This window comes from Larus michahellis, chromosome 14, assembly GCF_964199755.1.
Source record: "Larus michahellis chromosome 14, bLarMic1.1, whole genome shotgun sequence".
Classification (NCBI taxonomy): Eukaryota; Metazoa; Chordata; class Aves; order Charadriiformes; family Laridae; genus Larus; species Larus michahellis.
The window spans coordinates 8,173,877-8,190,432 of NC_133909.1; the positions used below are offsets into that span (position 1 = coordinate 8,173,877).

General features: G+C 38.3%; 1 protein-coding gene across 6 annotated transcripts in view; it reads right to left on the reverse strand.

Annotated features, from left to right (window-relative positions):
* SPAG9 (sperm associated antigen 9) overlaps positions 1–16,556 on the reverse strand; it is a 63,212-nt gene that overhangs the window by 19,872 nt on the left and 26,784 nt on the right. For 4 of the 6 annotated variants that reach the window (XM_074607223.1, XM_074607221.1, XM_074607222.1 and 1 more), the window contains 9 exons: positions 16,433–16,527; positions 11,529–11,682; positions 7,248–7,458; positions 6,628–6,727; positions 5,326–5,447; positions 2,110–2,167; positions 1,382–1,534; positions 1,243–1,294; positions 679–809 (listed from right to left, as the gene is read on the reverse strand). In XM_074607223.1, the coding sequence (XP_074463324.1) occupies positions 679–809; positions 1,243–1,294; positions 1,382–1,534; positions 2,110–2,167; positions 5,326–5,447; positions 6,628–6,727; positions 7,248–7,458; positions 11,529–11,682; positions 16,433–16,527 (1,076 nt within the window). Of the gene's footprint in view, positions 1–678; positions 810–1,242; positions 1,295–1,381; positions 1,535–2,109; positions 2,168–5,325; positions 5,448–6,627; positions 6,728–7,247; positions 7,459–11,528; positions 11,683–15,605; positions 15,935–16,432; positions 16,528–16,556 lie in introns of those variants that run through there. The other 2 variants (XM_074607225.1, XM_074607224.1) reach the window with 1 other exon arrangement.

A 16,556-nucleotide genomic window follows, 5' to 3' on the forward strand; every position in this document is an offset into this window, starting at 1 on the left:
CCTGGCCGGCAGGCGGCACCAAGTGACACCGTTACCTCTGGACGGGACACGGCTTGGGGGGATGTGACAAGAACAAGCTGGGCTGAGGCCAGGGGCAGGAGACTTTTGTTTTTAAAAATCATACCTTCCAGACAACTCAATATTCAGGATGCAAATTAGACTGAAACACCACCTTTATTGCTTATATTTAACAAACCTTGTGCAGTTTTAAAATTGTGTTCTCTCCTGAACAAGCCAAGTCCCAACAAATGGCTTACACTCAATCCGAAGACTGTACGGTATTCCTGTTTTGACCTCCCAGCTGACAACTGGGCCCACTGCTTTGAGGTATGGGCACACATACACACAGGAACGTTTCCTGCCCACCAATTAATTGTTATTTACAATTACCAAGTTTTGTAACTGTTCCAAAATACACACATTTCTTCATATGATGTGAAATAAGCATCCCTTGAAGTACTACGTCTTCACTGAGGGCTCACCAAGAACCCATTTGGACAGGGTAAGTTCTATGCTCATAACTTGAAAATAAAGCTATTCATGGGCATGCAGGGAGACAAGCAAAAGGGCAATTAAGGCCTCATAAGCGAACGTACTGACCAGATCCCTCTGCAGCTAAAAATCAAAAGCTTGTAAAATCCAAGGAGCTCTATCAAAGATTTTAAAAGAGCCGGTTACCTTATCATCTCCGTCCATCGGACAGCTTCCTGAAGCTCCATCAACCTCTCTTTATACTGATTTCTTTCCATCAGAACACGGGCCATTTCAACACGAGTAAAACGCTTCCGCTGAGCGGTGGGGACATCACTCTGAACACACAGAAAAGCAAACATGGGACAAACAAAGGAGCACAGTAGGGCCTTGCAGAGTCAGCCTCTGCCTTCCCGTAAGAGTCAGTTTAGGGCACAATTCCAGGTTCCAAATCGTTTGGGCCTTTGTAAAACTAACTCAATTTTACCTTCCTCTCCTCCCATCCTTTGTATGTAGTATAATCTGAATAAAAACAGTTCTTCAAAAAGAATGTGACACACAATAAATAGGCAGAGAGGAAAAAGAAAACCAGACACGGTCAGTTTAAGTTTACTTGTGCTCTTTAGATCTTCTATATTTTCTATACGTGGACGAAGTTTACCACCACTTATTAAGCAGTAAAGTTTAGTAGCACTCCCTAAATGCATGTGAACTTCTAATGTCGCACTGTGAATTATACATACAAAAATAAACACACACACAAACACCTACATCATCATCATCTTTAGCTTTCTGTCTTGCTTCCTCTGCTTCTGCACGAGCTCTAAAAACAAAACAAAAAATAGCTGCATTAGATACCACAGTGGTATTTTTTTTTCTTTCTTTTTCACAACCATAGAATTAAACTTACTTTCTCAGCTCTTCTTCCAGTTCCTTATTCTTCTCTTCAAGCTTTTGTTTTGCTTGTTTTACAGCCTCTAATTCACCTTGTAGTACATCCTTCTCACAGGTCAATTCATCCACCTTTGCTATCAAATCATTCTTCACTACATTCAGTGCATTTCTACACAAACATTAAAAATACACCATTACAAGGATGACTATGGTCTCAGTAGTTTAGCTTCAGCCTGATTTTATTCTTCAAGACTTACAAATTTCTTACATAGAGCTGCTGTAAAAAGATACAGCTTTCTAAAACGAGTCAAACCCTCTCCCCCCAAATCTCAAATGCTCAAGCACATTCACACCTCTGTATTAGAAGAAAGTACTGATATAGCAGAACAGTTTGCTTAGAGGCTGAATTCCTCAACAGTGCTCCAATGGATTAGCTTCTGCAATTACTGCCGTGTTTCTAACAAAGAGGCAGGGCGTTGATCTCATTAGGACACGGCACTGCATTTCTTGTAGCCTTACAAGGATAAAAGCAGCTTTTGCTTCTTAGGTCCTTAATTTCTAGAAGGATACCAACTAAGCTATGTACTTAGCCAAATCTACATACAAACTCAAAATACTTATACCACCACTACTCTCAGAACTGAGAGCACATTTGAATAGTTTCAACTTTCTGGGTATGAAGATATTGAAGATATAACAAAAAAACCAGAGGTCAGTATTTTTTACATACACATTCTGACTTACTTTGTCTCCAACAGCTGAGTGTTTTCCAAAATAAGGTTTTCAACTTCACGACCCATTCCTTTCCAAAGGAAACAAACACATGAAATTAACAGATAAAACTGATGTTATTGTCTTTGGTTGTTTTTCCAAAACCTATGTTTTGCCATTGTCTAGAAACAGTTGAATTTTAAGTATGACAAACTTGGCAAAAAAGCTACGAGCTATCTGAAGTTTCAGGAGCGACCTACTTTCTAGAGTTAGCTTTCCCCTCCACCTTCTTCCCAATCTGCCTTCAGTTAAAGCCTGAAGACAACCCTGGCTGACCACTGGCTAGTGCTGCCTCCACCTACTCTATGTATAATTTTGAACAGGTTACAGTACTAGTAAGTCAAAAAACAAGCATAGCATTACTGGGGAAGTATTAGTCCACAAAAAGTTAAGTTTAAAACACTGGACTGTCTTTTATACCATGTTAGATGCAAAAGTACATCAGTTACAGACACAAGACATGCTGAATTATAAAGCTCAGACTGTGAAAGCCCTGCAGATTTCCCAGAGCAGATGGTACCTTACCAAAGAAATTATGGTCTTTAAAGGCCATGCATTCCATGTAGAGCAAAAACAAGAACAAGAAACATTTCATGTAAGGTGTAGTATGAGTGAAGAGCAATAAAAGATTTAGACTTATGAAGTAAGAGTGAATTAAAACAAAGCCACCACCAAAGATCTGAAGTGGAATGTGATGTGATTAGAAGCAGGATTTATATGAAAGACAGATGTTAAAGTTAAGTTTGTCACACCCATTTCTACTGGTTAGACCTCTTATAAAAATCAGTAGCTTAATGAAAGCCTATCTCATTTTCTGTGAAATAATTTAGATGCACAGTACTTGGAAGAAATGCTAAGCCATTCAGTAAAAGTTCCAAATCAATATGCTGCTATGGAAAAAAGTGAACATAACTCTTTAGGTAATTACTTCAATAGGATTTAAATTTCTAGAAATTAATTTCTCACCCTATCGTCTGCATGCCTCAAATAATTTGTAGGATTTTGAAAAGATAAACTTTCAGGTAGAAAATAATTATTTTACATCTTGAACAGCAAAATAATTACCACACTGATAATGGCAGAAGTTATGCTAATTCACAATTAACACAACAAATGAAAAAGGCATCTTAATGGTGGAGGCCTTTTAAAATACTCTATGAACACAATCTTCTAAGCAACTTTGATAACAGAAGACTTAAGATATTTGGATAACAATAAAAAACGGTATCTAAAAATAGACATGCAAGTCAAAGGTCCCTCTTTGGGAATTTCTCTCTCTGGGTTTTGGATTAAAAGTAAATGACATTTAATACTGAAGGAACTTAGATCAGCTATTGTTACTTTAACAATATCTAGAGAAATCCCCTACACTACAGTCATCCAGAGGTTTTATTCGAGTGGCTATTGCTTTTTAAATGTTTTCAGTATTCAGAGATAAAAGTACTTAGGATCAATTCCAACAGGTTTCAAGATCCTTTATAATGCAAGAACAAAAACTAGAAAGCCAGAGTGCAAAGGTAAAAAAAAAAAATAATGTTACCAAGCAGGGAAAAAATGCAGAGAATGTATTTTATGAGAGCAGCAGCCAAGAACGCCTAACTGTAGAAGCAACAGATTTCAAAGAATTTTTTTTAAAAAAAGAAGCATACACACCAGAATATTCCCCTGGGTATGCAGCCCAAGAGAAAACAGATTAGAGAATCCCAATTAACTACTTTTACAGTTTAATGCTCACTTAGAACAGATCCAAATGCTTGAAACACATCGACTACCCTGGATGCAGATGTGGCTTTTAAGTAACACAGAGTAATTCGGACTGTGGTTGTGCTCGAAGTGAAACGGTGATTATATAGTAAAACTTTCAGACCAACACATTCTGCATAACAAATGCAGTTATAACAATGTGTTCGTTTTGCACGCACTGGTGTGTAGTTTTACAGAAAATGGTAATGAAGTCAGTGACAAACTTTTGATATGTTATACTAAAAAGTATATTATTTTTGCCCATGGAAAACAAAGCATCTATTACCAGGAAGTCCTGACAGTAATTTGATTTCTTTAAACAATTTATCATATAGATAAGGGATGGAAAGTGCTATATGTAAATAGTTCTTCTCAAGTATCTATATTTTTGCATGCAGAATGTGTCATCAGTTGTCCCTGTGACAACAGAGTGCAAGAGTTTTGGATGATGGTCGTTCCAGCAAGGACGTGGTGGTCCTCACTGCTCAGGATTCAAAGCAGCAGAGAGCGACAACAAAGAAAACCCATCTCAGACTGGAGATAGGCCCACTACTCCCAGGGAGTAATACTTTGCAGAAGTGTCACCTGCTTGATGTAAAATAAGTTTCTGGTGGAACACTGAACAACCAGAAATCCAGATTGCACACACAACGGTTCTAAACAACACTAGTAACAATCTGTATTTCTGCTGGGTCAGACGACAGAAGCAAACTGCTGATTTTCTATACAACACATTCCTAAAACACATAGGAGTTGCATCGGCATTTTATACATTCCATAGTACCAGCTTTCATTATTTCAAAATGAGGCCTGAACACAAATATGTCCCAAAATATCTTGTTATAATACATGACACTCATTGTTTATAGAAAGATCCTTATTTTAATGACCTTTTTGCTCCTGATCATCTCGTATTCCCAAAACCTACATTCTGTTCAGTCAGCACACAAGCGGCAGCAAGCCGCTCAGAGAGAGGAGAAATGTGGGTTCCCCCTCCCATTTCAATTAATGGTTTGATTCTCAAATTACCCCCACTGCATTCTGCTGCAATTCCTTCTTACATGTTAAATTCCACAGAGAGGTGATAAAGCCAGGCCATTACAGATTGGGCACAATCGCAATTAATCTATCTAAAACTAGTTCAAGATAAAAATCCTTGCTGAAATTAAAAAAAAAAAAAAATCTTTGTATCAGAGAACATACGGGGAAAACTGAAATACAGAATAGTGTCACAAGCGCCCCTAAACATTAAGGCTGATATTATCATATTGAAAAAAAGAACAAACACTTTCTCCTGTTTTTTTGAATTCCAATAACCACCTTAGGATGATATTCAAAAGATTTTAATGCAAATGAATCCTAACAGTAAATCCAGCAAGGATAATTAAGCTTTACTAACTAAACTCCACTAACAAGGAAAATTCCTCTTTAAATAACCTTTCTTACCCAGTAAATCTGCACCTTCATCCACATCTCCAATTAGGCCAGAACCAGCTGATGACAGCTCTTCAAAGAGTGACTCTGTATTACGGTCAAATGCTTTGTTCTCTATGCCTTTGGTTGGAGTGCTATTCAAAGAATTAAAACAAGACATAAAAAAAGCAGAAAGAAAACATTCCCAAATTGAAGAAAGTTTTCTCCATGTTTTTACTACTACTTCATTTGTTACCCCCCCAAAAAAAAAAAAAACAAAAAAAAACAAAAAACCCAACAAAACAAAGCAGAAGTAAAATTTGCAGAAGGTTTCAACTGGTGAAGAGTCACAAATTCTATTTTCAAATACTATCTTGGCATCAAGTAAAGATTCCAAACTTGAGGTATCTGCTGATAATGAGCTGGTCAGGATTTTAATAAATTAAAGCATATCAAGTTTTGGCATACAGAAATTCAGCCCCTTAGTCAGCCCAAACGCTTGAAGAACAAACAGCTCAGCCAAACTGGAAATCATTTAATATAACAAGAACGCAAGAGAACCAAAAAGAGATCAAAATGTTCCTCTGGCCAGAAAGGGGGCTTCTCTCACACAAAGATCTTGCACTACTAACATTCACTATATAAGGTCATTTTTTCCATCTCACCAGACGAATGAGACACAAAGACGTGTAACATATTGGAAGGACTTGGGGCCAGACCCTAAATTGTCCAGGGCCTGCCTAGAAGATCAGGCACACCCCCCATTACTAAAACAGCACTTGGTTATTTTTAATGGGGCTTTAGACTTTTTGAAAGAACTGTTATCCCCCACAAGCAAAAGCCTACAAAGAAGCAGACTCAGGAAAACCAACACTGGGATTCCACCATCAGAATCTGATAAATAAATGCTGTAACATTTGCAAAGTCAGCCATAAGTCCAGATTTTAAAGATACGGGTGAAAACACAAGGGCCCAGCTTGGAAACTGCTAGTACCTTGAAACCTCGATCTAGTGAGAAAAGGTCTCTTGGTATAGACCCTTTGCTTGAAATATGGAAAGAATATTTATTTAAGCATTCTTAAGTCTGCTGCAATACGAAGTACCCTGAACATTCATCAGGCGCAGCAGAACAGAAGGAAGAACTGCTGTTGCACTTAAAACCTCCTGAGGAATCTGGGGAAGTAAGGTCACGGAAGTAGCAAGTTCATTATACAAAGCGTGTTATCAGTCTGGTAAAACTTCTAAACAAGTCACGAGTTCAAAACCAAAGTCTGGTACCTTCTAAAATTGGTCTTCCTACTCAAAAAAAAAAAAAAATCACAACACTCAACTTACCTGGAACCCTTATATCCACTGAGATCTTTATCCATATCCAACTCTGGAGTTGACTCAATGATTGCCTGAACTTCAGATTTTTCTTCATTTTCATTTCCACCTAGGGAAAAGCGAGCGGTATGTCTCCATAAAACAAAAATCACTGTGACATATGACATTATCTAAACATAGTTGTTATTAATCAGTCATCAAGTTAGTAGATTTCAGTTCAAAGACTTAAAGTAATTAAATGAGAAGGCCTATGGATTTTGATACTCTAGTGCAGACACTGGGATTTCTAAGTCTCTCCTGAATTTAACTTATGTCATCCAATGGTAATTATTTCCCACTTCTTTTGCAATCAAAACCAAGCAGATGTCTACCATCTCAGGACTTTTTCCATCTAGATGAGTGCCACTTCGGCTGTTTACAAGGAAATGTCATAAACAATTCTAATTCTAGGAAAATATAGACTACAGCCAACAATAAACAACAGACTTGTATCTCTTACCGATATTCCGTACTCTAAAAATATTGAGAAAAAACATTTCTCATTTGTGGCACAACAATTAAGATATTTCATAAAGGATTAAATATGAGGCCTATAATAACCATATACTAAAGAGTTTAAAGCAGCTCACCAGTGGACACATTTCTTGTCTCTTGAGCTACCTGTACTTCGATATTCTTGCTTACGTCCAGCTTCTCATTCGGCATATCCGTGTCCTTTGCAAGCCCTTCAACATCTTCCTTTTGAGGAGTCTCAGCAGGCAGCACGGGTACATCTGAGGGAGCTGTGGATGCTGGAGTAGTAGATTTTGAGCCTGCTTGGCTAACGTCAGAGAGCTCATCCTAAAATTGAACAGTTACCATTTGAAAAGTGCATACAAACTTAAATTATTGTTAGAAGAGCTACGTAAAGAACAAACACCAACATTACTGTATTTTACTGAAGAATAGGCAAAATAGGCAAATGCAAAGAAACAGGAATGGAAAGAATATACTTTAAGCCAGTTCTGCCAAATTGATCTTTAGACTATGGGTGTTTCACTTCTGTTGAGGAGGTTACAGCTACATAACACATGTCCTTATTTTTAATACTGGTGTTTGATCTCAGTTGGTAATTATAGTGACAACTTTAGGATGCTTTTCTGTTAAGTCTTCCAGACAACAGGCAGCATTCCCATATTAATAACCCTTCTAGCTGCACACGGAACTGCTGAATCTTCCCAAAGCTGTTATAAAATTAATGGTTCAACATGTGCATGATTTCTTAAAACATCTTCTTAAAAAGCAGACATTGAAGCACTGATGCAGAACATGGATTTAACTGACACAGTACTTGCAAGCACTTCACTCAAACTGTTTTTACACGCTTTCCAGTCTGAACTGTAAGCTCTGGATGACATTGGAACGAGACCTTGAACTGCAGTGACTACTTGTCTGGTTAGATTTCATGTCAACTATAGAACATCAGTAAATAGCTCCTTCTTAGAAGCTGATTCCTGGCAACAGTTTACATTAGAGTGCCGCTGTATGGAGAAGGGACAGTATGGCTGTTAATGCTGCAGCTGGACTCCAGATGACGATCGTTACTCAGCCAGGGCTGCATCAGGCACTGCGTTCCAGGGCAGGCTGGACTGCGATACAACTAGAGGCTACACCTGAGAATAACAACAGCCCTTTTCTGGACTTTGTCTCCTTTCATTCGCATTTCACCCCTTGTTCACAACCACAGTCATACCAGCATCCAGATGTCTTAGTTAAGACTTAAACAGCACATAACAGTGAAAAAGCACTCGCTGCTGATATGAAAACAAATTTGTCTGTTTAGGCCAATATTTTCTAGCACACAGTGTTAGAGGAATCTCCTTGGGAAAAATAAAGACGAAACATCAAGGCTGGTAAGTGCAAAATGAAGGCAGAATGGTAAGTTTTCAGAAAAAGTTCTTTTAAGGGTTTTTTTTGGGCATCAGAGGTGAAAGCAAGGCTCCTAGACAAGTCTGCAACATTTAAAGAAGACAAATCTGTTATCTCAGGAAACCTAAACTTGTCAAGAATGAACCAAGTTTAGACTTTGTGAAGCATCACACTGCTAGCATCCCTTTTTGAAAAGGAAGTGACACTAAATTTTAAGGTTATTTAAAAAAAATACAGGCGAGACCTGCATGTAGACACAAATTCTCTCATTTGTATTTAGTATAAGATGACTAAAAACTAAGAAACTCTTACTTTTGAAACTTCTTGGCAAGATAAGATTTTAATTTCTGGAGTCAGGGAGGAAAACACATTTATGTATATCAGAATAAATGAAAAGCTTGCATCCTATAGTGACATCCCCACATGGAATTTGCAATCTTTAGAAATAAAATTCACTACTTTCCAATTTTCATCCTTTTTTAGTAAATCCCCGAATAACTGGTAATTAATATTTAATATACTGACAAAATTATTCAGAAATATAGTCCACTAACAGATGTCTTTAAAGGAATAAAACATGTTCACTTACCCGTAGTAATACAAGGCAACAAACCTGACATATTAACGTATTACGTCCATTAAAAAAAAAAGAAAAAAGCTACACAATTTACCCACTTGCCTTTTGAACTGGTGAGGTTCAGCTGATGGATAGTGATTCATCCTTCAGCAAGCAGATACAGAAGGGAGGAAATGGTTACCCCTTACCAAGGGAATCCGGAGTTCACACAAACAGGGAATGAAACCTCAACAGAGCTGTTGGCTCCGTTCAAACATTTCTACATCTTTGTATTCCAAAAGCATCCACTAACTGATGCAGCACAGACTGATCACTGACTTTCACACACAAAGCTCAAGAAAACCAGCTTGACAGCACAAGAAAAAACAGTGAAGAAAATGGTCCTTTCCTTAAAGGAATTTCAAATAATCCCATCTATTTTACATTTCTAACTTTATTGTCTAGCTTATTTTTTTCACTAACTCTTGGAAACTACGCTGATTAAACTATCATGAGTGTTTGCTTCTAGAACTAAAGAAAATGAAATGCAATTCCATTAAGTGACAACGAATTAATCAAAATATCTCAAAGCGTAAGCATCTGAAAGTCAATGCTGGGTTGACTTAGCAAATTTGACTTTTTTGGCAATGTTGCCAAAAGATTGTTCTGGAAAAAAGAAGAATTAGTTTAAAAATTAGATAATTAAATCTGAAGCAGCAGCAGCTCATCTGCAATGCTTTGCAGAAATAAGCAGAAGAGAATGAACGGCACAGAACTGTATGTTGTCTTACAACAATACCCAGCAACGTCACGACCGTACAAGCTATGGGATACCCAGTCTTTTCACTCTGGGTTTCTCCCCAACACCTACTCTTCGTGATACTTTTAGAGGAAACACTGACTGTTAGTGAAATGCTCGTGCATGAATGGAAAGCAGATGCCTGAAAGCAGCAGAACATTGCTTGTCCCTTGTACTTGATGTTAGAAGTATTTAGAGGAAATAAAAATTATTAGAAAAAAGTTTCAAATTCTGGTTATGGCTTCAATACATTATATTATTCAACATGTTCACTCCAGAAGTATTTTACATTCACGGCTAAAAAGTAAAGATGCTGCTTTGAGCCTAAGGAACTTACTCTGACTAACTAGGTTTGGAAAATTACAGTCTGTGCTGTTTTGTAAATTCTCTTTTAGCAGTGCATTATTCTTAGAAGAACTATACCAAGAAGCCTATTTTGACAATATATAGTAACCAATATGATTTTCTGAGGGGAGAGGATGGGATCAGAGACTTCCCTTTTTACCTCATCTTCACTTACTCTTAGTCATAACTTCAAGTTATATTTCAGTCAGCTCTCCTGAAGTCTGTCAATTTACTGATGTTAACTGACATAGGACAAAAGGAATAGGACAAATTTAAGATCCAAAAATGATCCTAACCAAGAGTTTGTTAAGTGGTAAATTTTTAGATCCAAACTCCTGTTGTCACTTTGATATGTTTATCATTACTTACATTACTTAATATATTTAGCCATTACTTACACTTCCAATTATCTCCAGATGACCTCTAGGCAAAAAAAAGTCTGGGTTCCAATTATGTCTGGATAGTTTTTTTTTTTTAGTTCTTACCAGTTGAATATTCCCCTGCTAGGTATTAAGTTCACTTAGGAGGAAATTCCTCTCGGCTGTATGCCTTTTCAGAAAAAACAGTACGTCCATAGTCTTCCGAAAAAACCTCATTAACATAAAGATACAGGGAGGCTTTACACATTCTGGAGTTCTTCACCCTGCAGATGCCTCCTCCTGCTGTGCTGTTAGTGCGCCCTAGTCCCGACTGCCGGATTCACCACACTCCAACACCACTCACCCATTTTTCCATTTCTGCAGCTTGTTCTATGCCACCCTCTCACTGTTGGAACACAGAACAATTGCAGGAATTATAGCCAAGCTACATGTAAGGGAAATCATAATTGCAGGCTAATTTAGGAAAGTGAGGTCATTCTGAACTCTGTGGTATACCTGTGCTATACACAGAGAGCAGGCAGAGGCTGTGTTCAGAGTACTGCCTGAGTAGTAATTAAAGCTTTCCTTCTAAAAGCATATGAATCCAGCAGGTCTGTTTACACTGTCTAATTACATATCTAATGTGTAAGGAACAAGTGACTGACCTTTGGTCCTTAGTCAGAAAGAAAAAGCGCACTCCTGTGACTGAAAGGAGAACTAGCCTGTCCTAGCGCTCATTTGGGAAATGCAACCCAAACTCTGTTTCTTCCAGTAAATAAGTTCCCTCAAAGCTCATTTGAGTAAACAACATACCTGGCTCACACAAAGATGATTTAGGGTTTTCCCTCCTCTCCTTCAATTTGCGTTTTCTCCCCACTAAGGATCTATAACCTGTTTATGGGTGTTTCTCCTACCAGCCCAGGCAGCCGAGCTGCGTGCTCACCTTCAGGCTCGTGTGGGACCGTGGCTGACTCAGCTCGTGGAATTTCCAGTGCTCTGACCCAGGCGTTTCCCCCGCTTCTCTCTGAGTTTCCGGCGTAAGTAGCGCATCTCCTGGAGGTAAGGGGAAGATGCCCAGAGATATCGGACGCTCCTTTCTGTTTGAAAGAGAAACAGGTTTCATCAGCCATTTCAGATGTCACACAATTTCTTTTCCTCTACACCTCCAAGATCAGGAGGGAAGTGCTAAAATTATAAATTCAAACATTCATACACTACTCTCTACTAAATATACAATACCACATACACAGTTTGTATTACAGCACATAATTCCCCAGTTCACACTATTTAATTGCAACTAGTCTATTCCGTGGCCTGAGGCAGCAGTCATTGACGGCATCACAGCTAATCTATAGTAAACAAGTTATACACAGAGTGGAACACAAATAGGAGTATAAGATGAAAACGCTGCCTTATTTCAGACTAAATTACAGTTTTCAGCAACTGCTCTTAAAAATATCGGTTTTCACTTTTTTTTTTTTTGCAAGATACAGTACCACATAACTTCTACAACCGCCAACAGCTGAATCACGAACGGAAGCATTTGGGAAAGTTGCAAACAATCAGCTTAACACCCAGCTCTTTGCAAAATGTATGCTATTTTTCTTCTGAAGATCACAGGAATTACATGGATTTGTATAACTGAAAAAAAAAACCTGGGTCAAGGAATTACTTATGTTAAAACTAGCCCAGCCAAAACTTCTGTAGTTTTAACAAAAATCAGTTTAACCCTCTACTTCACCCTAAAGCGGCACAAAAGCTTGTGCAAATAAGGCAAATTACTTCATCCCAACTCTTCACCATCTCTGCTATCTTTATCACTTCCCTATGGCAAACAATGTTTGGAAATTCCAAAGTTTTATAAATTGACCCGCCAAAAAAAATAATCCCCAAGTCAATCTTGCTGTCAGTAGTGTGATCGGTGAACAAAAACATTAATTCTTCCTGCTGGCAAGGGACAAAAACATTGTGTAGAACGCAATTCATGGGATGCTACAGCCAGCCCTGAAAAGGAAAATATCAGCCAGGCATAGAATTGAGATAAAGAAAAGTATTTGTTCAGTCAGAACAACAAAATACAGAAAAAAGGACTGTAATCAACTAGCACAGCTTTAAGCACACTACGGACAGAAAATAAAAGCATGCACGAGTGATGGCAGAAAATTACGCTTCTTGAGAGAAAGCACTGCCTGTAGGTACCCCTGCAGAGACAGTCCTGACAAAAATATTAAGATTTGAGAGATCTCATATTTTAGCATTATAAAAAGTCAAATCACAACCATACATACTTTCTTTCGCAAAGCTTTTCACAACTTAAACATAAGTTAGGCAGAATTCTACGCAGAATACCCACATATAAGTTATACGCAAAAGGAAAAGCTAAACTTTTATTTATTTATTTACTTTGAAGAAAAGGTAGTCAAGAAGGGATTGTATTTAACAATTAAGCAGTAAACACCTTTTGGTAAATTGCACATCACCAAAAAAACAATGTTCAAAAAGTAAACAATTTTAATTGGCATAAAACTTTCCAGTCCAGGTGTACAAAAGATGCTCCCTGTCACAAAAATCTTTGCAACTACTTCTCACATTGCATGTATCTTGGTCTTTCATCAATATTATTCCAAGTTAGGTCGTTAATTAGGAAGCAATTTAGCAGAGCAAAGTAGGCAGCAACGTAAAGCAAAATCGGTCAAGGTTGTGAAATAAAAAGCATCAGATACTGCTCCAGCATCTGCAAACTAACTGTGCTGAAAAGTCTTCAGGAAAAATACCCACAGAACTAAAGAGAATTTGATCCCAAGGGTTCCCCCTATTGTAACAGGTTCTGCTTTTCTTTAGGTTTCCCACAACTCCACTGTGCGTGGGTAACAAAAGCCACACCACACCATGGAAGCTGATGGTAAGAGACAGGCTGAGGCGGTTTCATTGGTTAAGAAGTCCAGTGACAAAAGAAGTAAAAAAAAGCGGCCCTTGGGTGGAAGGGAAAGCGGTGATAAAGCCTTCATTGTGGAGGCCCTTCGCTTTGGGAAACGCCTCCCGGAGCAACGGTTCAGGGCAGAGAGATTTGCTTCCGTGCAGGATAGGCCACAAAGCTCAGCTTCTTCGCAGTCTTCAGAAGAGGGAATTTCAACAAAATGGGTACCAAAGGAGTTCACAACTGACATTTGGGGTTTTTTTGCAGAATAGTTCATTATGAACCCATTTTGATGTGCTAAACACAGTTCAGGTGCATCGCAAAACTACACAGTACATGAAAGTTGAAAAGGGGGCTTATTTTGGAAGTGAAGGATACTATACCCGTGCCTGCATTAAAAGGAATTATCTGATTAGACTGAAGCAATCTCAACGTATTTCACTCCTCCTTGACCAAAAAGCAAAGAACCCCTTCTCCTCCCCCAATGTCCAAGAAATAGCTGAAAATATGACAGCGAGCAGAAGGCAGGCACGTGTTTTAAAAGCTTAAACTAATATTCTGAAGTGATGTATGGAAGCATTTGCAGGAACCGTAAGGATAAGCAACCAGATGTCTGTTCTAAAATCCGACTAGTGTTAAAAAAATAGAAACAATTATTCTACAATTAGATTCCTTCGGCCTATATTTTTTATCTTTTTAAAATGAATAAAAGATTAAGGAACTGAGTTCCAATAACTCTAATTCCTAAACCAACAAATTACTAGGGCGGGAAAAAGCACAGCTTCCCCAAGCCCCTCAAATCCATTAAATATTCTCCAGGGAAGTAAAAGCACATTACAAAAAAAAAGTATTTCTTAAACCACTTGATATTTTAAATATAAGAAGTCTGATAAAAATTATTGAACACAAAGTTTAATATTTTGTGGAGTTTTTTTGTTTGTTTGTTTTTTTTAGAGTTGGGGATTATTTGTTTTGGGTTTGATTTTCCCCCTTTTAAACAAGGGCAGCCTTACTAACCAGTTCAGACTATAGACAGTTACACTTTATTTTATTTCTTTGTATTTAAATATTCATACATATATATTTATTATCGTTGTTATTAATAATCAGTATTTCTTTTATCTATTGATTAGCTTTAAACCTTTGGAACAACCCTTCTGTGCTCAGAGACGCAAGTTAAAACATACAAGCATACAAAGTCTACGTGCACCATGTACTATGGAGAAAAAGTCACATGCCTCTTTCAGAGAGCACCACTTCCAGCATTTTTCCCTCTTTAACTAAAGTTTACTATTCAATTTACAACCACAGTTAACATCTGTCAAGTTATTGGGTCAGAAAGCTACATTTTAAAACTTTTCCAACTGTTTCCCATTTGTAATCATAGCACTAAAACATGTCAAGATTACTGTTGGTCACAATATTCTAATGCATCTCCGCTACTGCTCCAGGCAACTAGGACAAACAGCACATAACTTGAGGGGGGACCGAGCTGGCAGCTTGCCATGCAAGTACCGAAAAGAGGAGAGGATAACATTTGGCTGAACAATAGTGAATAGGCTTTAAGAGCTCTAAAGCTTAAGTAATGAAAGATATTATTTTTTTCCCACCACCCGGTAATCAGATTTTTTAAAATAACGTGATCAACTAATTACTGCGGTTTTGAGCAGATCACCAACTAACTGATCTTATATAATTCTTTTGATTTAAAGAAGTGAAATTTAATAGTACAAAGCCTCAGACTGCATACATTTATGGCTACACAAGATCAGCCAACTACCTGGCAATACACTTAATGGGAGCTTTATCCACGACATTATCACGGCTTTTTTTGAAGGTTACAGTAAATCGATGTAATAGCTTTCTAAAAGACGATACATAAACTGACCTTGTACTTGTTTAGATAAAAGACAATGAAATTTGAATGTATAAAAAAAACATACTGCCATATCCTAATCCATAAATGTTCTGTTTACAAAAGAATTTGAAATTTATGCATAATTTATATCTTTAATTTATCCTTGCCCTTTCTGTTTGAAAGGAAAAAGGAAAGCAGAGAAAGAGGAAGAGCACATGAAGGCAAGGTTCAGTGGGTCAGAGTACCTGAGTATCCTCGGCAGGTTCTGCGTCAGAGCTGGCACACCGGTAGAAATAGAAAAGTGCACGAGCAGCAAAACCGAGAGCGATACCAAAATCGCGGAGTTAATGACCACCGCCCCGCCAACGAAGCCAAACACAAACAGCAGCATGCAGCCAGGATTCATGGCGCTGCGCTGGCATGGTGAAACGCCGGAACCGAGAAGGCTACAGAGGGGCCGAGGGTGTATCTTTGTAGGCAAAGTCTGTCATTCAGCCGCTGCCACAAAAACAATGCCATCAGCAGCAGCTTTCCGCTCTTCTGCGGCGGCGGCGGCGCAATGACATCACCGCTCTCCTCCCCCCCGCGCCCCAGCCGCCGGGAACCTCACAGCATCTCTGCAGAGACACAGCCAGCCCCGGAGCATCCTCCCCTCCTTCCATCCAGACTTCATAGGCTGGAAAGCATCAAAATCTGCATAATATATTCACATTGAGCCCTTAGGACAAACGGGTACCACCACACGCACCTTATCAACCTGTACACAAAGCCGTGGCAAGATCGCAATTATTTTGGGCCAGCTGCTGACATTTTCCCTGCCTACCCAAATGCAAACATGAGAAAAAGCAGAAATTGTTTAAGGCTGATGCACAAAGTATATCTCAACGCTTAGCAAAAGCCTCTTTCTATTGATTTCTACACTATTCTCTTACCGCATTCCAATCATACAACAAATCTTTCTGATTCAGCCGAACTGTTGTTGTAGGATTAAAGAACAAAGTCTTGCAAACACAAATGAATGGATTTTTTTTTTTTTTTCCATTTCAGGGCGAGAGCGCAATAAATAGCTTACCTAATTCTACTGTGTGTTGTGGATTCTAGCTGATCACCCCCTGTTAGCTGATGAAGTTTGGTTCTTTCCAAGTGCTCCATATAATTGTGGATCATCTGTTTAAAATGACAGAGAAACAACAAGA